The 23,851-nt window shown below is 45.6% G+C and overlaps 1 protein-coding gene across 1 annotated transcript; it reads left to right on the plus strand.

The window, feature by feature from the left end:
* Positions 1-984: 984 nt before the first annotated feature.
* On the plus strand, positions 985-23,625 carry LOC128083775 (solute carrier family 22 member 5-like). Its single transcript, XM_052689320.1, has 10 exons — positions 985-1,489; positions 9,104-9,207; positions 9,863-10,017; positions 10,630-10,801; positions 11,806-11,932; positions 15,144-15,244; positions 16,451-16,665; positions 17,773-17,955; positions 18,356-18,491; positions 19,668-23,625. Exons 1-10 carry the CDS (start codon positions 1,097-1,099, stop codon positions 19,753-19,755), a joined length of 1,674 nt encoding a protein of 557 aa, XP_052545280.1. The 5' UTR covers positions 985-1,096; the 3' UTR covers positions 19,756-23,625.
* The last annotated feature ends 226 nt before the right edge of the window (positions 23,626-23,851 follow it).

A 23,851-nucleotide genomic window follows, 5' to 3' on the forward strand; every position in this document is an offset into this window, starting at 1 on the left:
GCACCTTAGACCTGGCCTTGGCTTTGGTGGTATTTTGGATTTGCACTGTGAACCTGGCCTTGACTATGGTGTCATTTTGGCTTGCTGGAAAGAAGTAATCCCAGCTGTCAGGCCATTGTCCAAAGGCAAACTTGAGGCCTCCCTCCATTGCCTGCTGCCTGCAGCACACCAGGGGCTCATCCCTCGCTCATCCCTTGCTGCCAGCCTTAGGCTGAGCAGAGCAGGAGCCAGAATCCTGGAACTGCGGGAGTTGGAATGGACCTCTGGAGATCGTTTAGTCCCAACTCCCTGCTAAAACAGGCTCCCTACAGCAGCTGCACAGGAAAGCATCCAGGCGTGTTTGGATACATCCAGAGGAGGAGATGTCCCCACCTCTCTGAGCGCTCTGTGCCAGGGCTGTGCCACCCTCAAAATTCTTCCTCATGTTCAGATGGAACTTTCAATCACTGCTCTTCTGCACTGCTGCAGCTCCAAGAGGCGTTTATATGTTAAATTAGTCCTCAGCGATCTATCCAGATTGCAGTTATCATCTGACTGTTCGCTCCATGATGGTAACCAGCGGGGATCTCCCCATCCTTTTCGACCATCGAGCCCTTTTCCACCCTATTTTCTCCCTCTGCTCCCTCGGGAGTGGGGAGTGAGCTGTGCTGCAGTTGAGCTGCGCGTGGGGGCAAAACCAGCACGGGAACGCAGGCTGCGTACCATTCAGTAGGTGTAACTGCAGCTCTCTATCTATTATCACAGCGCTTAGGACTGGAATCACGCAGGCGGCAGCGCGGTCTCAGCCCGGATCCCCTCCCGGCTCAGCCCAGCCCGCTCCGGGCGGATCCCCGGCCGAGCCCCCGCCGCGCCTCCGTGCCGGGCGCGGTGCATGCCGGGAGCTGCCGGCCGGGCCGCGCTGCGCCGGGTTGAGCCGGGCCGGGCCGGGCAGCAGCGCCCGGCCCCACCTGGGAGCCCTCCGCCTGCTAACCCCACCCCCGGCCGCTCCCCCGCCGGCGAGGCCCGGCCCATGGCAAAGCGCTCGGCCGGTGGCTTGGCGGCTCAGGGCCGGCCGCTTCCTGCCCGTCGGTAGCGGCGGGCGAAGTTCGGCCGCGCCATGCGGGACTACGAGGAGGTGACCGCCTTCCTGGGCGAGTGGGGCCGCTTCCAGCGCCTCGTCTTCTTCCTGCTCAGCGCCAGCATCGTCCCCAACGGCTTCAACGGGCTCTCCATCGTCTTCCTGGCCGGTACCCCAGAACACCACTGCGCTGTGCCGCCCGGAGCCAACCTGAGCGACGAGTGGCGGAACGCCAGCATCCCGCTGGAGCTGCGCGGCGGACTGACGGAGCCGAGCCGCTGCCGCCGCTACCGCCTGGACGCGCTCGTCAACCTGTCGGCGCTGGGGCTGCGGCCCGGCATCGACGTGCAGCTGGCGGAGCTGGAGCAGGAGCCGTGCCTGGACGGCTGGGAGTACAGCCGCGACGTGTACCGCTCCACCATCGTCACCGAGGTGAGGGGCGCAGCCGGGCTTCGGACTGAGCCCGCTCCGCGCCGCTCGGGCTCGTTTCTTGGGTTTGCTTCCAGCCGCACGGCCCGCGTGTCCATCAGGAGCCGCGTTCCCGCTGCTCCCGAAGCGGCACTTGCCGGCAGGACGCACCGCCCGCACTGCGTTGCCTAGGGAGTGTGTGTGGAGCTCGGCACTGCTGTCCTGGGCTGCTCTGAGTGTTCCTGCTTTTAAATCTGGCGTGCTGCATTTAGTATGAGAGCTAGGCTTCTCTCTTCTGTTTACTTCCACTCGCAAAAGTGGTCTCCGGTTGCAGTGCTTTGGCTTGTGTGGCCTGTATGCGGTGCCTGCTGAATTGGTGCCAGCTGGCATCTGCAGGAGGACCTTGGGGAGCAAGGGTCAGCCCAGGAACAGCGAGTTGTTGGTGGTTCAAGGATATCTCTTTAAACTTGTATATCGAAAGGGTTTGCTTTATTTTCTTGCTAAAGGTGGCAGAAGTCATCCTGCAGGTGTGGCAGTTGGACGCTGTAGGGGAGTTCCATTCTGTGCTGTGCTACAGAGGACCCCAAATTTGCTGCACATCAACCTGATATCCCCTGTCCTTGTTCAGCAAAGCTGTGTCCTGCCAGCAGAGCCTCTGATCCACACAGCCAGCAAGGCTGAGGCTGTGCTGGTTGTGCTTGTGTCAGGTGCAAGGTACACAGACTCGTAGGCACTGGCTGCCTTAAGACACAAGGAAATACTCGGATTTCACACTGCAGAAAGGACTTCTCAGAAGGCTTGTTAACCGTTTATACCATCCAGTTTCCTGTTTGTACATGGGAGCAATCTTTGCAGAACTGTAGCAATGTTTTCTGCCCAGTGGCCTTTGTTCTTTGCTCTGCCAAGCAGAGATGGATGTTTGTGTACTTAGTGCCTGCTCACAGAAATCCTTCTTGGGTGAAGGACCAGAGTGAAGAAGAGAGTGTGGGAGAGATGCCCTGTTAGCGCAGGGAAGGGTGGGCATGGCAAAATGTGAATTGTGAAAACTTCCCTTGAACATGCACAGTCCTTAGGGCTTGGGTAGCTGCCACAAGGTGTTGCCTCACCTGTTTCTTAAAGAACTTCTTTCTTCACAAAGAGTAAAACTAGTTCGTGGTCATCAGTGAAACGTATGGCTGTGAAGGGATGAGGCACTCTCAGGACAGTGTAAGGCAGTTGGCATCCTCTGGAATTCAGCATTTTGCAGGTGAATGTGCTGGTTTTGTCCTGAGTGCCACAATACGGTGCTTGTCCTGACTGAAGCGTCGTTTGTCAGCACATTTTTCTCCCAGCTTCTTCACCGGGCTTTGACTCAGTGCGAGTTACAGGGTCTGATCTGTCAGAACATCCAGAAGCTCCGAGATCCCTAAGGGGAAGGAGCTGCTGACGTTTTGCTACGAGTCTGCAGCGGCTCTGCACAGTTTGGCAGAAGTTCTGTGTCTGGGGGAGGTAGCGGTTGGCTGCCCAGACTTCGTGCACTGAGGCAGCATTTTTTTCTGCCTTTAATACTAATGCTTTTGAGCCAGTTTTGCAAGAGCTGTGGCCTTTTGCATACTTGCAGGTTTTCTCTGTTCAGCTTGTTTAAATTGCTGGCTTGGTGTTGCTGCTTTCATGGTTGACTAATGCTGTGTTTGGTTGCATATCTCGAACTTGTTGAATAATCATGAGGACCTTTGTCCCAGATTTCTGGAGCTGACACGGGGAGGGGGATGGGGCGTTTTTTAAGAAAGGTTTTTGCATAAATCTCTCTTGACTCCAGGGAAAGTCCTCCGTTCTGTTTCTGCTTAGCAGAGGAGGCTTAATGCATTCAGTTCTCATTTGAAGGGAGACTTCCCTTTTTTCCAACAGACACAGCAGTAGCCAGTCTGCCCTATTTAACCAGTTCTGCTCGAGCAAAATGCCTTTTCCTCCTTTACTACAGCGTATCGTGAGGCATAAGAAAAGCTTTACTTTAGCCAAAGTAATCCTTCCTCCCTGTGTCCCATAAAAAAAAAACAATGTAGTCGTAAGAGTTCGCACGTAGTGCTAGGAGAAATATTATCTGGGGTAATTAAGGGGAAAGGCCAACTTCCACTCCCAGTCCTATGTGTGAAAGCCTGGTATCTGCTGTGGGATTGAACTGAGCAGTGCCTTGGAGCAATAGTCGTCTAGAGAAGTCACATCATGAAGATATGTTGGATGATGGAAACATTTTAGTTTGGGAGAATTCTTATGTACTCAAGTATGGAAATGCTTCTTATATACTGGCACTTAAATAGATGAAGAGTTCTGTGTTCATCTTCAGTTTTATAAATGTGTTGTACTGTTCATCAGCCTGAAATCAGCTCAGTGCAGGCATCTTTTCTGCTTCAGAACTGCATGTTTTGAGCCTGTTGTAGTCTTAATGTTTGTCGGTGGCTATTTTTGCAAAGGAAGGATGCTCACTGTGGAGCTACTGCAGCACCCTGAAACCTGGTGTGATGCTGAGGCTCCGGATCCTTTGTGACCACAGAGGTGAATCAAAGCCAGGTGAGCCAGGTTCAGCTCTGCTGGGCCCATTGTTCACTGCCACACGGCCTCCTCCTGTGCAGGAAGTCGCACCCAGATTTCCATTATTCCTTGTCCATTACAAACAGCACGTCCTCTTTCTTGCTGCAGGGTAATACTGCGTATTTTTCTCCATCTCAGGAGCTGCCACAACTATGAATGTGTTATAGATAAGTACTGAGGCTGTGATTGATTTATAGGTGCAAAATGTGAGTGTTAATAATTTTGTCTGAAGGAGAAATGTCTCATTTCCAGCTCATAAGTGGATGTGAGTAGCATCTGTACTGAAATGCTTTAGAGATGCAGTGGTTCCTGTGTTGTGCTGTATGAAGCATGTGTTGCAGGGCTGTTCAGCCATGCGATGTAAAACAGAGTTAGGATTTTTAAGGAGTGATTGACCTCTTGTTGACGCCATTAAAACTGAGACAGTGGTCATTTAGAGGCACCATGCGCAATAAATAAGGGAGTAATGATGGATCCTGCTAGGATGTCTGTAACTTTGGATTGGTAATCCAGTTTTTTTCCAGTTCCTGGTGTCAGTGCCCCATTTCCTTTCTTTTCCAGCCATTTCAGAAATGGGATGTTTGGGAGAGTTCATTTTTTTCACAGAAATTATGAAATGTTTGGTGTTTTCTTCTATGTTCTATGCAAGTTTTACTTCTGTGGTGGTTTAAAACAACTACAAGGGGAGACATAGAGCATAATGTATGTTTTGTAGATGCAGGCTTCCGTTTGTAGATTAAAAGCCGTGAAAGAATATCTAAAAAGCAGAATCACAGAATGGCCAGGGTTGGAAGTGACCTTAAGGATCATGAATCTCCAACCCCCTGCCACATGCAGGGCCACCAACCTCCCCATTTAATACCAGCCCAGGCTGCCCAGGGCCCCATCCAACCTGGCCTTGAGCACCTCCACGGATGGGGCATCACAGCCTCTCTAGGCAGCTGTTCCAGCACCTCACCACTCTCTCTGTAAAGAATTTCCCCCTGACATCCAACCTCAATCTCCCTTTCCTCAATTTAAAACCATTTCACCTTGTCCTGCAGTTATCAATCCTTTCAAAGAATTGATTCCCCTCCTGTTTGTATGACCATGAAATATCTTAGATATCAGAATGTATTTTCAGAGGAAAAGTTGCTTAATAATGCTTCACACTCTCGGTTAAATGGAGGATTTTTACATGGGTATGATGGAGACCAGATTCTGAATCCATGGCTGTAGGTACCCTGCTGTGAGATGGGCACAGGGGCTTTCTAAGAACCTGCCTTGCTGTACAGAGAGAAGCAGTTGGTGGGAGGGAGCGTGTAATGCTGGATTCACTTCAAAACTTCTTACTAAAATGTTGACTTTTTAAAAAAAGCAAATATTAGCACATGAGCCTATCCCACTTCTACTCTCTTATGTGCAAACATAACTGTGCACAGCTCCCAAAGTTTTTGGTGTTTGTCATAGTGCTTTGAGCAGGGATTTGGTTACCAGTATCGGGGAAGCACAGTTGATGCTGCAGCGGAACACGAATTGAGAAAAGTGTGGGTTTTTTTTGTTTGTTTTTTTTTTCCACCAGTGTGATCCTGAATTATGTTGTTAACCTTGTGATTATTTCTATAACTTTCCAAAGGTATTTGGTAGCAGTTTGTATCTGTTTGCTGTGACACTCTAATTGCGAGGACTTTGGACGCTTTGTGGAGCTCCCCCATATTCAGACTTGCAATTGCCATATTATGGTATGTCATCAAATACTGAGCAGACTTTATGCTTGAATATGATTGTCATGTTGTTATTAGCAGTTTGTTAGTTCCTGTTGTATCTCCTTGGTAGAGATGGCAAAATCCCCGTGAAAGTTGGTTGCAATAAGGTGTCTGCATCAATGTCTGGGTGGAGCACTGCTGGGTTTCATGTCAGGAACTCGTGAGGTGTCAGCTCTCCTTCCAGGGCAGGTAATGGTCTCCAAGCACAATGGTACAGTGCCCATACACAGAAAAAGTAGATAACCTTTACCTCTGGGTGGCTTTGAAGTGCACAGGTTGCTTGGAAGAAGTACCAGGATGTGGCAACGTCATCAGCTGCACTTGTGGCCAGAACTTGCCTTGCAGCTGTAGTTTGATGCCTTTGTTTGCACTGCTGCCTGGTTTTCTGCAGAACTCAAATATTTCATCTCAGAGTCTGAATTTCTTTGTGATTGTGGAGGCACGTGTGAGATTGCTGTGGCTCCCAGCTCATTGCTGCAGGTGTGAGGTTAATTATGAAGACATTGCCCTGATGAGCTCTGTGAGAAGTATTTACAGCCTAGTCAAAGTACTGCACTCTGAGTAGGAAGATAAGCTTAAATCACAACAGATTATGTCCTTTTCCAAAGTTAGAATAATAATTGTGAGAGAACTCTGTGCCATTAGCAATGGAGAGCAGCGTGGAGGAGCCGACGCTTTGCAGGGTCAGTAGCTGCTCTTTGGAATAAGGGCTGAAATGTATTCTTCTCCTGTTTGGAGCCACAGCACCTTGCTGAGGTGAGCCTTATCTGAGCCACTGGGGCAAAGGCTTTGCTTACTCAAGGGATACCAGGAAATGAAAATAGCACGTGATTTTAGAGCACTGGGTCACAGCGTGCTGTGTCCAAACAGCCCTGCCAGCAGCAGGAATCAATCAGTAACTGCTCTTGGGATGTTCACTGGCCTTCCAACCGTGATGCTTCAGTGACTTTTTCTTGAGCAATGTATGGTTCAGGGAAGGGTAAAGCTGCAGAGTGGTTCTGGAAGACCGATGCCATCATCAACACGAACGATGTAGATCTGTCTTGTGACTCATTAAAAGGCTGAGGACTTCATTCATTTACTGACTGGGGTGAGAGGTAACAGACCTGAAAATCCATCTGTTCTGATAGTTGTACCCGTGGAGTTTTTAGCTATAAATAAGTGGTATTGCACAACCAAGCTAGTTTTTCCTTGGAAACTCAACACTGAAGTTCTCTTTGGTGCCTGGTCTGAGTGCTTGTCATCATAACAGCTGCTGTAATTATGTGAATAGAGTGGGCAGAAAAACAAGATAGTAATTAGGGCACCGCCTGAAGGACCGGTGTGTTTCCACCTCTCAGGGCAGCCGTGTAACACATTTCATAACCACAAACTTTTCCAAGCAATGTCTCTGTCTTAGCATTCACAGGAAATGTTTGTTACCAGGCACAGCATGCTGGTGTCCAGCAAGCCAAGCGTGGTGCAGGCTGGTGCTGAGCTGCAGCGTGGGAGACAGCTGGAAGGAGACAGGCCATTGTCAAGTACAGTGTTCAGCTTCTTTAGGGATGTAAAGTGATTTAGTTTCTTTCTAAAGGCCTTCTTTAGGAACAGTACTCAGTGATTTCTAATAACATAACTAACATGTCTGGTTCCGGTGGCTGATGGAAAGGATTCTTGGAGTGAGTCTGTCAGTGCAGTGCTGGGAGTGGTGCTCGATTCCCTGATAAATACCATCACATGGAGACATGCAATAGCCACAGCAGCCTCTGGTCTGTGTGAATTTGGTGGTGATCATTCACTGTGTATTTCCAAGCACTGTTAGTTTTACCAGAGCTTCTTGGCTGGCGTAGCTTGTGTGAGCAGTCATCAGAGAACTGCTCAAATATTCTTCCATCTGTAACGCAGTGTTTGTGGCATGAGTGCAGATTAAATCATAAACATGTTAAATTACAGCTTTTAATCTACGTTGTATTGATAATCATAGAATATTGTGGCTGGAAGGGATCCATAAGGATCATCACTTCCACTCCCTGCCCTGCACAGGGCCTCCCAAAATTCAAATCCTATTTCTGAGAGTCACCCCCTGCTTCACAGCCAGGTTAAAAACAACAGAGCAGAACCCACAGTACTGAACTGCTTGTAACTTGAGGAGGAAAGGAAGGAGTTGTTGGGACCAGCATCAATATTTTCATTTCAACCTCTTTAGTGCAAACTGAAAACTCCCAAAGTTTCCATCACTAAAGCATCACATGGTGCCCTGTCAGCAGGATCTGGCCTTGTGTCAGAAGTGCTGGTGGCCTCCAAATTCCCCTCCTGTGCTCAGCACCCAATGGGGTGAGCAGGACCCAAGGGGCAGCAGCTGCAGGCAGAGCCCAGCAGTGAGGGAGGACCGAGGAGCATCCCTGCTGCTCTGTGCTTTCTTCTGGCATTTATGAATATTGACACCCTTTTGCTTTTTTCCCCCTCAATAACCAAAAGAAAATTAAGACTCTTTCAATAAGAGCTGTTGATAGAGATAACCAAATAACATGAATGCTATTTCTGAAAAATGAAACTGAAGCAGGTAAGAGGGTTGCAAACTGTTGCAGTCTTCATTTAATAGTTGTCTTGTTTTTTTTTCCTTCCTATTTTTGCTAACGTATTTTCATTTTGAAAATGATGCTTTTCTTGGTGTGTATTTCAGTTTATGTTCTGAAGATTGCAACTGATCCTTCCCTGGAGAAGTGAGATCTGCTGGGCTCTGCAGGTCCTGTTGCAGACCCATGCTTTGCACTTAGGTCCCTGGTGAGCAGTGAAGTCTATCCCAAAATTAAATTGTAAATTTATTTTAAATGTAAATTTAATTACATTAAAACGTAATAAAAGAGGAGGCACTTTACTCTATGTAGTTCAATTTCTCTTGAATTATAAATGTGAGGTTTTAATGGAAACATTCACCATATGCAGGAGAAGACAACTGGGGTTTGTAGTGATGCCTTGCAAACCCAGCAGGATTAAAAGGGAGCTGAACGGAGCATGCAGTGAAATTGGGAGTGACTTTCACCTGCATACACAGGGGGAGAACCATTAGAGTCAGCCATTGACTGTGTAAAGAGGTGGTGGTGCTGTGGCCTCAGATGGGTGATCTGAGGAAGGATTGGAGCTGGTGGCATTTGGCCTCTGCTGAGCAGCATTGGTTGGAGTTAAGTTTGTCCAGCTCTGTCTGTGCCTTAAATTGGTTGTTCTTTCCTTCTGTGGAAGCTTTCTGCCCACAGGGCACGTTTCCCTCAGGCTCAGCCAACTTGCTTAGAAGGAGGGAGGGAAAATGCTGTTGATTTAAAGCCTTTCATGTTCTTTCTTCTTGCAGTGGAATCTGGTGTGTGACAATGACTGGAAGGGGCCCATGAGCACCTCCCTGTTTTTTGTGGGCGTGCTGCTCGGATCGTTCATATCAGGACAGCTCTCAGACAAGTAAAGTATATGCACCACAACCACTGCTCTTTGATGTGTTTTGCAAGCAGTTCTTGCATGTGAGGTTTGGTACAAGTGTTTTCTGTGACCTCTAACGTGTCCTAATTCTGTGAGTGCCCAATCTGAATGTGCACTGTGTAGAGCACATGGCCTGACTTAGAGCAGGATGTCACAGGGATCACTGGTAGGGGTGATATTTACCAGTTTATTTTCTCAGAGTAATCACTTCTGCAGCAAATCGTATTTATGCCAGAAAGTGTAAGCAAGAGATGCTTCATTTCTTTCAAACGTTTTCCTTGTTATGTTTGTTTGTTTTTTTTTAATGTGCTGATCTGTGCAGTGAAGTGTTTGCTGTGTGGAGGTGGAGCATCTATTATTGCTTTTACACTGCAAATAACGTTGCTGACAGTGAGTTGCTCATTCTGTCAGAAAGGAATGAGTGGTGTTTCAGCATACACCTAAAGGTGACTTGGCTGTGACCCTTGGAATATTATTTTCTCATGTCCTGTGAGTCTCCTCATGTATTTAGAGTAGATGTGCATGTGCTGCTGAATCTTTGCTTCTTGCAGATGTCTTATCTCCTTAAGTAATTTCTGAAGATTTAATTCATGCTGTTCTTTTCTTTTTTGTTTTCTTTTCATCTAATCCCTGGAAGGTTTGGCAGGAAGAATGTGCTGTTCGCAACTCTGGCAATGCAGACCATCTTCAGCTTCGTTCAGATCTTCTCTACCAGCTGGGAGATGTTTTCCGTGTTCTTTTTGCTGGTTGGCATGGGGCAGATCTCCAACTATGTGGCAGCGTTTGTTCTTGGTATGGAAGTCCTGCTGGGCCCAGAATGCTGTCTGTTGTCCTGTCTGCTTCCCTGCTTAGGGCTGGTTTGCTTTGTCAAGAAGTGCTGTTAAGTGTTTGTCCTCACCACATGTGGATCCTCACCTCATGCTGTCTTTGGAAGTTTCCACTGATAGAAGTGCAGTCTGAATTAATTCAGTGAGTTACCAGAGGATTCAAGTGTTTCAACTAATAGAGAAATAGAGAATTCCAGAAGGTTTTATGGGTCATGGCCTAATCTAGGCATCTCTGAAGTATCCTTTAAAGAAGCTAGTCTCTCCATAAGCTGCAGAAGATCCTATGGAGATCAAGCTGAAGCTAACTCCTGGTACATCAGATGGTTTTAAGTCCTCAGGTACAGTAGATCATAAAAACATAGAAATACAGAAGAGTTGGCTGCATCTAGCTACAGAAATACTATGTGGTCTGATCAGTTACCTTCCATACTTACAGTTACTGGATTGATGCAAGATCATCACGCGAGGCAGAGCTGTGGTGCCTCCAATAATGCATGGCTGTGTAGTATGTCCCGAAGCCAGTTATTTGTGGTTGCTTTTATGTTAAAATACCAATCTTCGCTCTTGTTCTGAACAGGCACAGAAATTCTTGGCAAATCCATTCGTCTGCTATTCTGCACGTTGGGGGTTTGCATCTTCTATGCCTTTGGCTACATGTTGCTGCCACTGTTTGCCTATTTCATCAGAGACTGGAGGATGCTGCTGCTGGCGCTTACTTTACCTGGGCTGCTCTTCATCCCACTGTGGTGGTGAGTGCAATGAAAACAGAAGACTTTAGAAGTCTTGTCAATGGGTTTTTAAGAGCCAGATGTCAGCCAGGCTTTGGCATTGAAAATTAGGAGTGGACAGAAGAGCAGCCATTGTATCCTTTGCTGTTCCCCGTTCTTTAGACTTAAGTCTGCAGCTCTGTGAGTAATCTCTGTCTGATTCATGTGTGAAGAAGTTAGTCTTCATTTTCCTTGAGGGTTCTGGAAAATTAAGTGATTGTACATGGAAAAGGAGGAGGGGGGAGGGAGGAGAAAAGGGGAAGAGAAAGAAAAACCAAAACGAAAACCCACCTTCATCCTTCTGTACCAAATAACACCCATTGGGTAAGGCCTAAGCTAAAGGCAGAATGAAAAAGCAGTTATTTTGGAGAGTGACATGGTGGCGTAGATCTGGCAAGCTGTAGCTGTAGAGCAGTGCTTGCACACCTGTGCAACCTCAGTATTTCCTGCCCTAGTTAAGGAAATGCTGCTTTGCAGTGATGTGACTTGTAGAGCTCAAGTCGTCCACACGATGGTGGTGTTTCTTCACTTACACATAAAATGAATGCCGTTGCCTCTTCCCCGTGCAGATTTCACATGTAAACGCTGCCACATTCAGCCAAGTCAAGTAATGATTTGATGTGCTGCAGTTACTAAGCAGGTTCCTCTTCATTTGCAGAATGCTGCTTGTGTATTATTCACATTTCTGAATTTCTTTAAACCATTTTTCCTGTACTCTGAAAGTTTCTGTTGCTCTTTTTTTTTTTTACTTGTTTTCCCCTGCATCATTCTTCAGCTCTTTTGTACTTTTAAAATATGCAACACGTTTTAGTCTGTTCTTCAGCCTACGAGTTGGCTCTTGTAAATCTCATTTCTGTTGTCTTAGCTTTAATTTCTGCAAGATGTGTCAAGTTTTAAGCTCTTTGTGCCTGGAACAACATGTGTTGGTGTCTGGAGCAGCACGTTCTTTGGAAATGCTGGCATATTATTCTGAATCTTTCACACAGGTTCATTCCAGAATCTCCACGATGGCTGATCTCTCGGGGCAGATTTCAAGAAGCAGAAGACATCATCCGAAAGGCTGCAAAAATTAATGAGGTTACAGCCCCAGATGTAATCTTTGACCCTAGTGAGGTAAGATTCACTGAGCAGTCAGGTTGTTTGCTGGGCCTGTTAGTATCTATGGAAAGCAATGAATTTCCAGTTTGGCCTGCACTGTATCATGTACTTTTGAAGTGGTTAAAAGTTCATCCTTTACTGGAAAGGCCTTAAAGCAAAATACCCTTTCATTAAGGTTTGAAAAGGCCTTGCTGTCCCAATCCCATGCAACATTCCAATGAAAACATCAAGATGTCTTATTTTATTTTATTTTTAGCATGATTAACAGCTTTATTTTCTATTTAAACCACATTTTTGGAAGTGAATGTAATTAATTTGGTTTGCCTATTGCTTTGTGATCTGAATACATCCCAGATGAAGCCAGCAAATTGGCAGGAAGTCTCGTTTATCCCAGTGACTCTGAATACAGTGGATCTCCTTAACCCAGGCAGCTGACAAATGGCTTCTTTGGGTCTTCCAGGCACCTGAGACCTGGCCACACTGCACTGAGGAGTGTATGCCTCAGCACCTAGCAGGGAATTCAGTCTCCTGGTCTCTTAGTCTTTGTTTTTCCTCCAGCTTCTGATCTTTTTGGACAGAAGCATCTGATTCTGAGTGGCTGTTTATAGATAATACTTATGTTCTGGACAAATTTTATGCTTGTCTGCTCTAATAGAAAACTAATCCTAGCTGGTGAAATAATGCTCTTCAAGTTCAACTTCGATTTCATGTAGAGGAGACCAAAACTTGAGCGTCCTTGAGCTGGAGTAGTTAGCAGTAAAGTTGTTCTTGTTTCCTTCAGGTATCTCTGAGCTGTTGGTATCCTTAAGCTGCAGAATGAGTTCCACGTTCATTTATTCACAGTTCAGACAGGCAAATTGTTTGCATAATCCAGGGGAATGGGCACCTCCCTAAGCACATCTGTAGTGTCTGTCTGGGCACAGTTGCTCTGCCGTATTCCCACTGACACTGGACACTGTCTAGTTGTTGATAAGAGAATTGCTTGTTCCTATATTGTCTTGATTTACAAAGCTCTTGGGTCTTGCAGTCTGAGCCAAATGTTTAGTCAGTTATCTCAGATGTGTTGCTATTGAGGCTGAGAAGGCTTCATTTGGCTTGCAGATCGCTGAGGTGCAGACAAGCCTACTTATCTAGGCTAAATTCTAGATAGCAAGATAGACATCCTGGTCTTGCTGGAGCAGAATGCCAGGAAAACCTAGACCTGATGATGGCTTTTGCACTGGACTGCTGTTGAAAGAACCTTTTTTTTATTTTTTGTTACTGCTTTCTTTTTCCTTCCCTCTCCTGCTTTAAGCATGAAAACTCATCCTGTGCCAGAAAGAGGACAGAAAATGAGCTCTGGCTCCAACATTCAGTGAAGATAATCATACCTGGAATGCCTCCATTTTCTGTTCTTAGAAAGAAATACTGATCTGTTCCCCATCTCTGAGAGGGGCTGGGTTTGAAGCAGCAGAGCAGTTCACGTTTCTCCAGGGAGGGGGACTGGAGCAGGCTGGATCGCAGAGATCAAAATCACAGCACATCAACTTCCAGAAACACAGTTTACCACTCAAAGCAAATGGAACTCAATTATCAGGGGTTTGTTTAACTGCAGAACTCCCAACCATCTTTTTTTCTTTTTTTTTTTCCTTCTTTAATAAGCTGTGACAAAATAATTTGTGCAAAGCCTTTCTTCATCTGCGGTCCCTTTATCCTCTTCTTTTGTGTGCTTTCTGAAGAAGGCTGGCATCTTCCCCTGAGGTTTTAGGAAACGTGTTTATGCTGCAGCAGGATTCTCAGAAACAGGCTGGCCCTGAGGCACTGTGCAGCTGGAATGGAGGAGCTCACAGGGCTGCTGTCCTCTGAAGCGTTTAAACTCTGAGGTTTCCAAACCAGTTTGGATTTCAAAACCAGTTCAGATCCGTGATCACAAACAGTCCATAGAGCGTCAGTAGGGCCTGGTTGGCTGAATTGTCTGACGTGAGGGGAATGAACAGGTTTGGATGACAGGTTTCATTCCAGATGCCTTCCTTTGTCACAGCTTCTTGCTCTGTCCTGTCCTGCTAAGGGGCTGCATTATCTGGCAGGGCCCTTTTTTCTCATCACTAATTTAAATTTTGCATTGTTCCTCGTTTTGTTTTGTGGTTTGTTTGGGTTCTCTTTTTTTTTTTTCTTTTCTATTTTTTGTGTTTCCTGTTTGTAGGTTTCTTGGCAGCAAAGAGTGGCAGAACTGGAAAGCACAGAGGGAAGATCATGTGATTTAAGAGAAAGGGCTGTGGGCTGAGAAGCTGCTGCAGCTTGTGCAGGGGGAGGCTTAAGCTCAGGCAGAGTAAAAGCTGTCCAGTGTAAAGAACTGCTTGCCTTTAAGAGAAAATTAAGGTTTATGAGGGCAAATGCACTGAATTGTGGAGTGCATGAGCAGTAGAATGCTGTTTTATCTTCCAGGTCTTTAGGACAAAACACTGCTTGAAATAATGTTCACTTGGCTGCAGAGTTATATAAACTTTGTGCTTGCGAGATGTGGAGGAGAAAATACATGTTTTGAGTTGAGGGACAGGACTTGAGGGCTCCATGTCAGTCTCCAGCAGCTAACTTGCAAATTATCACCTGCCTGAGATGGAGGAGAGGCTGACAAGGAACTAAGTGTAACGAAGGGTTGCTTTTATTTCTTTGCTGGTATGCTGGAATGCATCCAGCTTCTTCCATTGAGCCTGTCTGATGTTCCAGGGGAAAAAGAGTTGTGAGTTGAGCTGATACAAAGCAGAGGATGCTAGACCAGGCAGAAAGAGTTTAAAGGCCAGACAGAAGTAGTTTAAAGTAGTGAATGCACTGTGTTGGAGTGGCAATCTGACTTTGTAATCATGTTCACACACCATAGTATACGCAGTGCACACAGAAGGTGTTCAGTCTTATATGTGTAAATTAAAGCTGTTGCTTTGTAAGTCAAGCATGGAAGTTAAAATAAGCGGCTTTTATGGAGTCTAAGGGAAAGAAAATGCTTACTGATTTCAGCTCAAATGTTAAGTGAGTTTAAAGAAGGAGCAGCTGTTTTTACAGATACTTGTATGTGGGCACAAGAGACGTGTTTGGTTAAAAGCAGAGCACCAGGTTCAGCTTTACAGCATACCAAAACGGCCCCAGGAGTACTCAGAATACTGGTGTGTAAGTCAAGGCAGTGGGCTTGTTGTCACAACTGTTCTGTTTGTGGGATGCTGATGTTCCATGCTTTCTGTTTGCTTGTTTTCAGCTGCAAGATTTGAGTTCCCAGGAGCGACAGACGTACACCATTTTGGATCTCGTTAGAACACGAAATATCCTCACTATCACGATTATGTCAGTGATTCTGTGGTAAGCAGGAGTGTGGTTCAGGAATGTGTCAGCACAACAGCAATAAAACAATAAGAAAGTTCCCTTTGAACACTGAAGTATTCTAAAGAGGTGTGGGCAAAACTGGTTAGCTTGAAAAACAATGGGCTGAAGTGACATCATGCTGTTTATGTAGGTTCCTTGTTTCTTAGGCTGAAGAGCACATGGTAAATGAAGTTTTGCAATGAGAAAAAGGAGTCAACGTTGTGGAAGTTAGTTTTATTATCTTAAATGCTCTTGCAAATCCTGCAGAAAAATATTTGGTGGCTTGAGGCTGCTTTTAAATTGGTTTTACCTTGTTGGTCAGTTGCCTAATCTGTTTTTAGATCATTTCCCAAAATATAAAGTATCCTATGCTGATTCACAGCAACGTTTTATATACACACCCATGGTATATTCTGAGTTATGAATTGAAATTCTCTGCAGGTGTAATTGCATCCAGGTTTGCCAGTGTGATAAACTAAGGCAAACTGCTGCTAAAAGTGAGTTCCAGCAAGAACAAGTAGGTTTGTTTAATACAAAAAGAGCTCCTAAAAGCCCCGTGTTGTACAGCATTATGGAAATTACTGCGTAATAACTGTTACTGAGGAGAACAGCTTTACTGGCACATCATGCACACCAACAGGGGGATTACCTCTGTTATCCCAGGCAGTTTATTTTAAGCAGTTGAACCATGAAGGTTGCTCTCATGTGAAGTGAGAAGAAAAGAGAACTGAGTTTTGGTCAGTGATACACTTAATGCTGTGCAGTAATTCTGCTCTCGGTTCTGCTATGACACAAATGCAGTGGAAGGGAAGTGCTGAGTGCTCCGTGATGATCTTGGACAAATCCTGAGCCAGTGTCATTATTTACCATGTGCTAGTGAGGCATAACCTCCTCTTCCCAGTGTCTCTAAAACAATATAGATTTTATCACCAAAGACACCTCTGTGTTTCCCCTGGTCACGTGTGCCTGTCTGGCAGTGGCACAGTTAAGATGGCACTGTTCCCAGCCTCTAAACTCCATCCTGTTAACCAGGCACAGAGCCATGCAAATACAACTTGAATGCTATCCTGCCAACTCTGGGCACGGCAGAGGAAATCCTAGGTTGTTTGGATCTGCCAGGATGCCATCCTCCTTTTGTCTGAGCTCATTCAGCAGGGCGGGTAACCACCCAGGCCGCTCTGATGGACCATGCTCTGTTTTCAGGATGATAATCTCCGTTGGTTATTTTGGACTTTCTCTCGACACACCCAACTTGCACGGCGACGTCTATGTGAACTGCTTCCTCTCAGCAGTGATTGAGGTCCCAGCCTACATCATCTCCTGGCTGCTGCTTCGAAACCTCCCCCGACGGTATTCAATGGCTGCTGCGTTATTCTTGGGAGGCTGTGTTCTTCTCTTCATTCAGCTGGTGCCTTCACGTATGGAATCGTTAGTTGATCTCAAACACACATGATAGGCCAAGTCCAGTGCCCTGCATTGGGCAGATGTGGAGGAAAAGTATCCTGAAGGGACTAAATATAGTTTTCCTATTTTTGCCATCCTTCCTTGGTTCTCAGTGCTCCAGCACCGGGAGCTCACAAAATATACCAGGTCAGATGTGTTTGTAAAGACAGGTCCTTGCTTTTGTGGTCTGTTTGCATCAGTACCATAGTCCAGTTTTGCCCTACTGCAGATCTTTGGCAAAGAGCTCTGGTAAACTCGTGCAGGTAACCTGAAGGCTGCAGAACTTGCTGCTTAAAAGGCTGCCACTGACTGCCTTTAGAGCTTGTTTGAAAGTTAATGTGGAAGTATTTTTTAAAAGCAAAGATGCTTGCACTGCATTAAAGTTAATAGTTATCATTTTGCAAATCTGAGGAGGGCAAATCAACATTTATTGGATATCAAACCAGCATGCATCTTCAGGGTAATGAGATTGAGGGCTATAGACTCCATCAAATACGATGTCATATTTGTGACAATATATGGAGGTCAAATTCAAATATGATGTGGGAGTAATCTTGTTGCTTAACACTTCTTTATTCTTTGATTTATGAACAAATGAGGATGAGTTTATTTTACACTGGTAATTATGAGTCACTTTTTTTTAATTAGTTGGAAACTGATATGATCTGTTTTGATTTTCCAATCCAGCTGTCCTGGTTAAAGGACAGCACTGTAGAAATGACTGGATTGTAGAAACCAGAGTAGCAAAGTGAAAATGACTTATTCAAATGCTTCACTTTGCTCAGTTTGTTAAAAAGGGATTATTGGCATTGTTTGCAATAGCAAAGGTCTGCCCCTGGAATCTGGAGAAAACTTTTGAAGTTGTTGCCCTGTTGTCCTTATTTTTTAAGCTTCTCGAGAGGAAAGTGGAACTGTTGGCTCCTAGTTTAAAAGAAAGAAGTTGCCCATGCACAGACACGTGTGCAGAAAGGAAAGGACACCAGATAATGCAGTTAATGACACAGGAGTTGTGCAGTCAGTAAATTTACAAGATACCATGAATTGCCAAGCGTTTTATTGAAGCTCTTGCATTTTAATTTCAGATATTCGTGCCCTATCTATTCTCCTGGTGATGTTAGGGAAGTTTGGGATCACATCTGCCTTTGCAATAGTTTATGTTTACACGGCTGAGCTCTACCCAACGGTAGTCAGAAACATGGGAGTTGGAGCAAGTTCCATGGCCTCAAGGCTTGGCAGCATCCTCTCACCTTACTTTGCTTATCTTGGTAAGTGAATGTGCTGGGGGGACACTGGTGGTGGCTGGAAAGCATTGGTTCAGTGCTGCCTGCAGGGCTGAGGGCAGAACTGCATCTCAGTGCAAGACCCGATTGCAGGGTTTAAAATAAACCAAACCAAAATCGGTTCTGCTCATTTGCTCTCATTCTTGAGCAGCCCCCCACAGTGTCTGTGAGGATGGGACCCTGTGAAGACTGTCAGCTGCCCAGCACTGCAGTGCTCATGTCCATATCGTGGCTCTAGAATCCATTGTGGCACTGTGGAGGTCAGGGAGCACCAGCTGCTTTGGATGCCGTGCTGAGAGGATTTTGTTTTAACTAACAGCTGTTCTAAAGTGCAAATGTTGGCAGTGAGTTGGAATTGATGCTAGCTTTTGTTGCTTTCTGCTAGGTGCCTACGATAGATTCCTGCCTTACATCCTGATGGGGAGCCTGACTGTGCTATCAGGAATTCTGACTCTGTTCCTGCCAGAAAGCTATGGAATGCCTCTTCCTGACACGATTGAGCAAATGCTGCTGGTAAAAGGGTAAGCATTGCCTTCTGATTTTTATACGTCTGTTTTACCTATAAATGTAAGTGCATGCCTCTGTGTATGTCCCCATTGGTAGAATCTTGCTAAAGTATTTGATTTGCTCTAAAGTGTGCTGACAGTAGGAAAAGCTAGTTCTGTAGAGACTACTGCAGTCACAGCACAAGTAAGGAAGGGCCAATATACCCCTGTACCACAGAAGCTGCTGGTTAAAATTTGGCTGTACTTACAGAAGATTTGATATTTGATAATGAATTGTGTAAGGAACGTTGTTCTGGAGAGAGGTGGGATGCACTGCACTAAGAGGGGCAAAGAGTTTTTGCTGGTAGGATGGCTGACCTGATAAAGAGAGCTTTAAACTGGGGGTAGGGCAGCTAGCAGCAGCCTTATGAGGGACTGGTGGGCTTGGGTGACGTGGAGAAAAGAGGATGCAAAATCAGCAAAAGAAGGCTTTTGGGCAGCACCAGCTGCAGCATTTGCACATAAGCAAGGAAATATCTACAGCCTGCTGCTTTGGGGAAAGGCAGGGGGTGGGGAAAGGTACTTTCTGTGATATCAGCCTGCTGGGTGCCTCTCTGAGGGGTCTATACATGGTGCATGCAGCATGGGGAGTAAACATGAGGAGTTAGATTTGTGTGTGCAGTTGCAGATCTTGTTGGGATCATGGAGACGTGAGACAGCTCCCGTGACTGGAGTGTTGCAGTGAAGGGATACTGGCAGGAGAGAGATAGGAAGGACAGACTTTGCTTTGTATGTTTGCTTTTAAAGGTATAGTGACGTTTTATGGATTTAACAACCAACTCACTGACAAAAGTATTTTCAGCCCACAATGGTGAGGTAACAATTCTGGTTGAAAGGACTTTATTGTTCAGTCTGTATGTTTGAAATGATTCTGCAGTATCAAACTGTCACAAAGTAATTTATCTTTGCATCTTAAAGCGGTGCAAGTACTGCTGAATTCTCCCAGTTAATTTCAGCTGACCTAAAAAAGCATTGAGAGTTGGACCTTCTGCCATGGCTCTGAGTGGAGGCAGATACTGTTAGAAAAGGACCCGTTCAACTGAGGTCAACAGAACATTAAACTTAGTCTGTAATGTCTGATAGGGTTCAGAATATCAGTCTTCTTTCTCTGATTGCTCTTTTAATCTATTTTCCTTTCTCTTTTTTTCCCAGACTAGAATACAGGCCTGCATCTAGTGCCAAAAGGAATTCAAAGGATGAAGAAGAAAACCCAGAGATTTTTAAGAGCACATCTTTTTAATGAAATGCCTACTTCCTGATGGACTGAAAGTTAAATGGATTTGCTCCTAATGCTCATTCTAGAAAGGGCTAGTGGCAACACTTCTTCCTGCAATTTTAACCTTATTTATTAATTTAAACACTGTGTTCCATACATTCTCTTTTTGTATGACCACAAATACTGTGTAGCCTTCACTGATTTTTCAGCCAGTTGTTTTAATGTGTTTTAATCCTTTAACCAAGGAACAGTATCTGATCAGACCTTTGGAAGTAAGTGTGTAGGTGAGCTGAACAGTACCTGGAAGTGAGTTCAAGGGCTGGCAGAGCACCTGGACTCCACAGCCAGTCTTCTTCAGAGCTGATGCCCATCAAGAATTTAGAAACACTAGAAGAAGCTGCTAATTACTTTTGATTTCTTGACTTCTGTCTTTGGACAGGAAACTTATTTATTAGAGTGCAGGTCATGCAAACATGCCACTGTGATCTTGTGTGAATTTGCATGTGCTGAGTTTGCTAGCAGGTTCAGAAAGGTGCAAAGAAAGATTTTCTTGAGAATGAATTCTAACTTGGTGTGCTGTGTGTAGGCTGAAAGGATGGTCTTGCACAGAACACAGCACTGAGGTTCTGCTGACAGAGTCCTTTCGAATCCAATGCTGGATTTCAGCTACAACTTTTTGGTGACGTTGTTTACATCTGACACTGGAACGTGGCCCACGTTGAGGCTGTGTTTATTTAGAATGATGCAGAAGGTTTTATGTGTGTGTGTGTGGAGAGGGTGACTGCTGAAAATGTTGGTGACTGCTGAAAATGTTGGTGACTGCTGAAAATTGTCTTTCTGAATTGTTTGGGTTTTCAAATCATAGTCTGTGCGATGCGGTTGGCAAAAAGCAGTTCTGCTGTCTTAGTTTCTGACCTTTCTGCACACACACACACACACACACACACACACACACACACACACACACTATCAATAATCCATGCCACTGCCTTGACCTCGTGGTGAGAATTCCCGAGATCAACGCTTACAGTGCACTTATGACCACTGGATTTTGATTCTTGGCTGCCAACTGTTGGCCTGCTGCGAGGTCTCTTATTTCCCTTCACTCCTGTTAATTGTTCATGTGAGTTGTGTTAGGATTATTATTATTTTTTCTTAAATCATGTTGAAAATCTGCTGACTGTTCCTTGGATCACAGCAGCACCCTTGGCATCGCCTGTGTCTGTTTAAAGGTGTGCATACACGTGGTCTCCTTTGTGCCATCCTGATCTCACACTGCATTACAGATGTACGTGGTGAAAGCATTCATCCTGTGGCACTTGTTTGTCTGTTGTCCTGTCTTGCAGAGGCTGAATGAGCAGAACCCCAGTTGCTCTGCTCAGGGCTGCTGGGGCCTTGCTGGCTGCTGGCTCTGGGGTGTTGTGCAGCTCTGTGCCAACGTCAGCTGCTCCAAGGCTTTTGTTAACCAAAGCCCTGTACCCTGTCCTCACCAGCCATGCTTGCTTAAGCTGGAGGGTTTCACTGCTTTCTCTGCTTCTTCTCACCTTTGTGCTCGGTGCTCTGTCTGGCTGATGGTAGCAGGCCCAGATGACACGGGGAAACTCACTGCTGTCACTGTCAGCTCCTCTGGGAAGAGAAATCCCAAAGCTTTGGCAGGTTCCATGTCACTTCTGGTTGAGAGAAGGCCATTGGCTGATGGGTTTAAAACGCACCGTGTGCTTTGAAAGTGGAGCATAAGTTGAGGATCTGAATTTTGCAAGCTTCACTGCACATCGTGTGATAGCCTTGATGTGTGCAAGTAAACATCAGGAAAGTGCATGAAAGCAGGCAGGCTGCTGTGTGGTGGTGGGAACGTGTCCTCACCCCACATCCGTGATTCTTTTTGTTGTGTACCCCACCTTTTGCAGAATACTCATTGCAATTGTAAGAATATGCTCTAAAAGTCAGCACAGATCATTTTCTCTGCATGCCACGTCTCTATTAGGCTTATAGGAACTGGAACATTGAGAAGCAGCTTTTTTGTGCTGCAGAAGAAGCCTCGCCACAGGAATTTGAGGCAGAACATTCAGCTGCAACTTCCTCGTCATGAATTTGCCAATGTAAACAGCCCTGCCCCACAAATCTTTTCCTGTAAACTGTTTGAGAAGATAGCCTGAGATGTGAGATACGTGATGTGTCGTGGAAATTCCTGCTGCAGCTCATCCAATGTCTCGTTTAGCTGTTATCTTTCATCTGCTATTTCACACAGGTTCTGTGCCTCGACAGCAGGCTTTTGTTCTTGATTCTAATGTTTATTAAGTGCTTGTTTGGGATTTTTAATATGATTAAATTGGGGGAATTTCCTGGTTGTGACTAATCCTACTACAGCAACAACCTCTGTGTCACAAGTTATATTTTCTTCCTTGCTAATCTCCTTAAAATCTAAAAGCGAGTCAGAAGCAATCTATCTAATATGGCATCCTGTGTTCCTTTGTTTACTTTCCTCTCCTGCCCTAATCCTTGAGCTTATCTCTGCAACAGGGAACTTGTTTTGATGTGAAGTCAGAATCCAGCTGCTAAATATTTCCAAAAGAACCCCAGGGGATGTTTTAATAACATCAGCAGGCAGGGGTTTTGATCCGGGCAAGCAGGATATGAGGGTGGAGGGTCTGACCCAGCTGTAAGGGCGATGGCAGTGCTGGCAGCAGGTCAGATCTGCACCAAACGGGCTGTGGGTGCCTTCTGTGTCAAATGGGGGAGTTCAGTGCTAGGGTCAGGTTGTGCCTGGTTCATGAAGGTGCTGCTCAGTAGTGCAGAATCTGTTCTGCTGCCCCTCGTGGAAGGCCTTGTTTCGCTGAGAGCTGTCCTGTTAGCCTCAAAAAAGTGAGGAGTGAGGGGTTGGGCAGAATTTGCCTATGAAGGAGGTAAAACCAGGAGCGTGGTCACTGTGCAGGAGGGTAATACAGAGTTTGGCTTTCAGGTGAGCTGTAACCTGTGAAATGCAGGAGGGCTGTGATGCCCTTATCGTGCATTACAACCACTGAGATCTCTGGTCAGGGAGCATTGCTGCACACTGCAGGATCTCTGGTGAGGAAAACAGCATTAAGGCCTTGGCTTGGAAACTGGGTTCCCTTCATTCCCAGCTCTTTGATTCCTTTCATCTCCCTGGGGAAGATGCACAGCCCCGTGACTTTGGTTTCTTTGCTTGCACTGGGAATATCGTTAGCTCAAAAAGCATCACGGTTTCCTCAGTTCACCCTCAGCAGTGTGTCATTCTCTGATACCACTCTCCTGGCTCTGGATATTGTGCTCTCAAGAACATCTTCTAATGGTTCCTCAAGCAGGCAGCTTGGGATGAGCCGGGCTGACGAGAAGCATCACTTCAGCATTAATTTTCTCTATGCACTTAAGTATGTTGTGAAAGTGTTGTTCTTCCAGGGGACTTTCCTTTGGAGAGATGATGATACTGTCTTGCTGGAACTTGAGATGAGTTATCCCCACCTCTGTTTACAGCTGCTTGTGTTTCACGGCCTCACCCATGGGTTCATTTATCTCCCTGGGGACCGTGAGCACAACAAGCACCTGAGGAAATGGTTGGGACTGTGTCTGTGATTACATTCGTGTTTCAGTATTTGTAGAATAGGACCTTAACTTGTAAAGCCTTTGCTTAAAGCACAGAATCAGCTTAGGCAGCATAACATGATGCTCATACGTGCCTTTGGGGTGCTTCGACCTGCTGGTAATGGCCACAGCCTTGTATATAGAAACGTATGGAAACTTCTTCTGAGAATGTAAATACTCTTAACTGAATTGATTCTTACCCTCTGCCGTTGTTTTTGGTTTGGTTTTGTTTTATAGAAAAATGCTCATTGTTTGTAAAATTCTGAATAAAATCATATCTGGGATTCGCATTCACATGAAGCGTTCTCTTACTTTGTTGCATCATCTTTTGTTACACAAATACCAGAGGTGCTTCTTTTTTGCTTCTCTTTACAGTCCTGTAGACTTTATGGTGGTTGATTTCTTTTTGCTGATGTGTTCTAAGCCAAAGGGGGGGGGAGGTTTCCTTATAGCTTATCACTGTCTGTCACTGCTGTCTGTAGCTCCACAAATGGGCTTCAAAAACCTGAGCCACCCTTGC

Source organism: Tympanuchus pallidicinctus, unplaced genomic scaffold (genome assembly GCF_026119805.1).
Source record: "Tympanuchus pallidicinctus isolate F22 unplaced genomic scaffold, pur_lepc_1.0 scaffold25, whole genome shotgun sequence".
Lineage (NCBI taxonomy): Eukaryota > Metazoa > Chordata > Aves > Galliformes > Phasianidae > Tympanuchus > Tympanuchus pallidicinctus.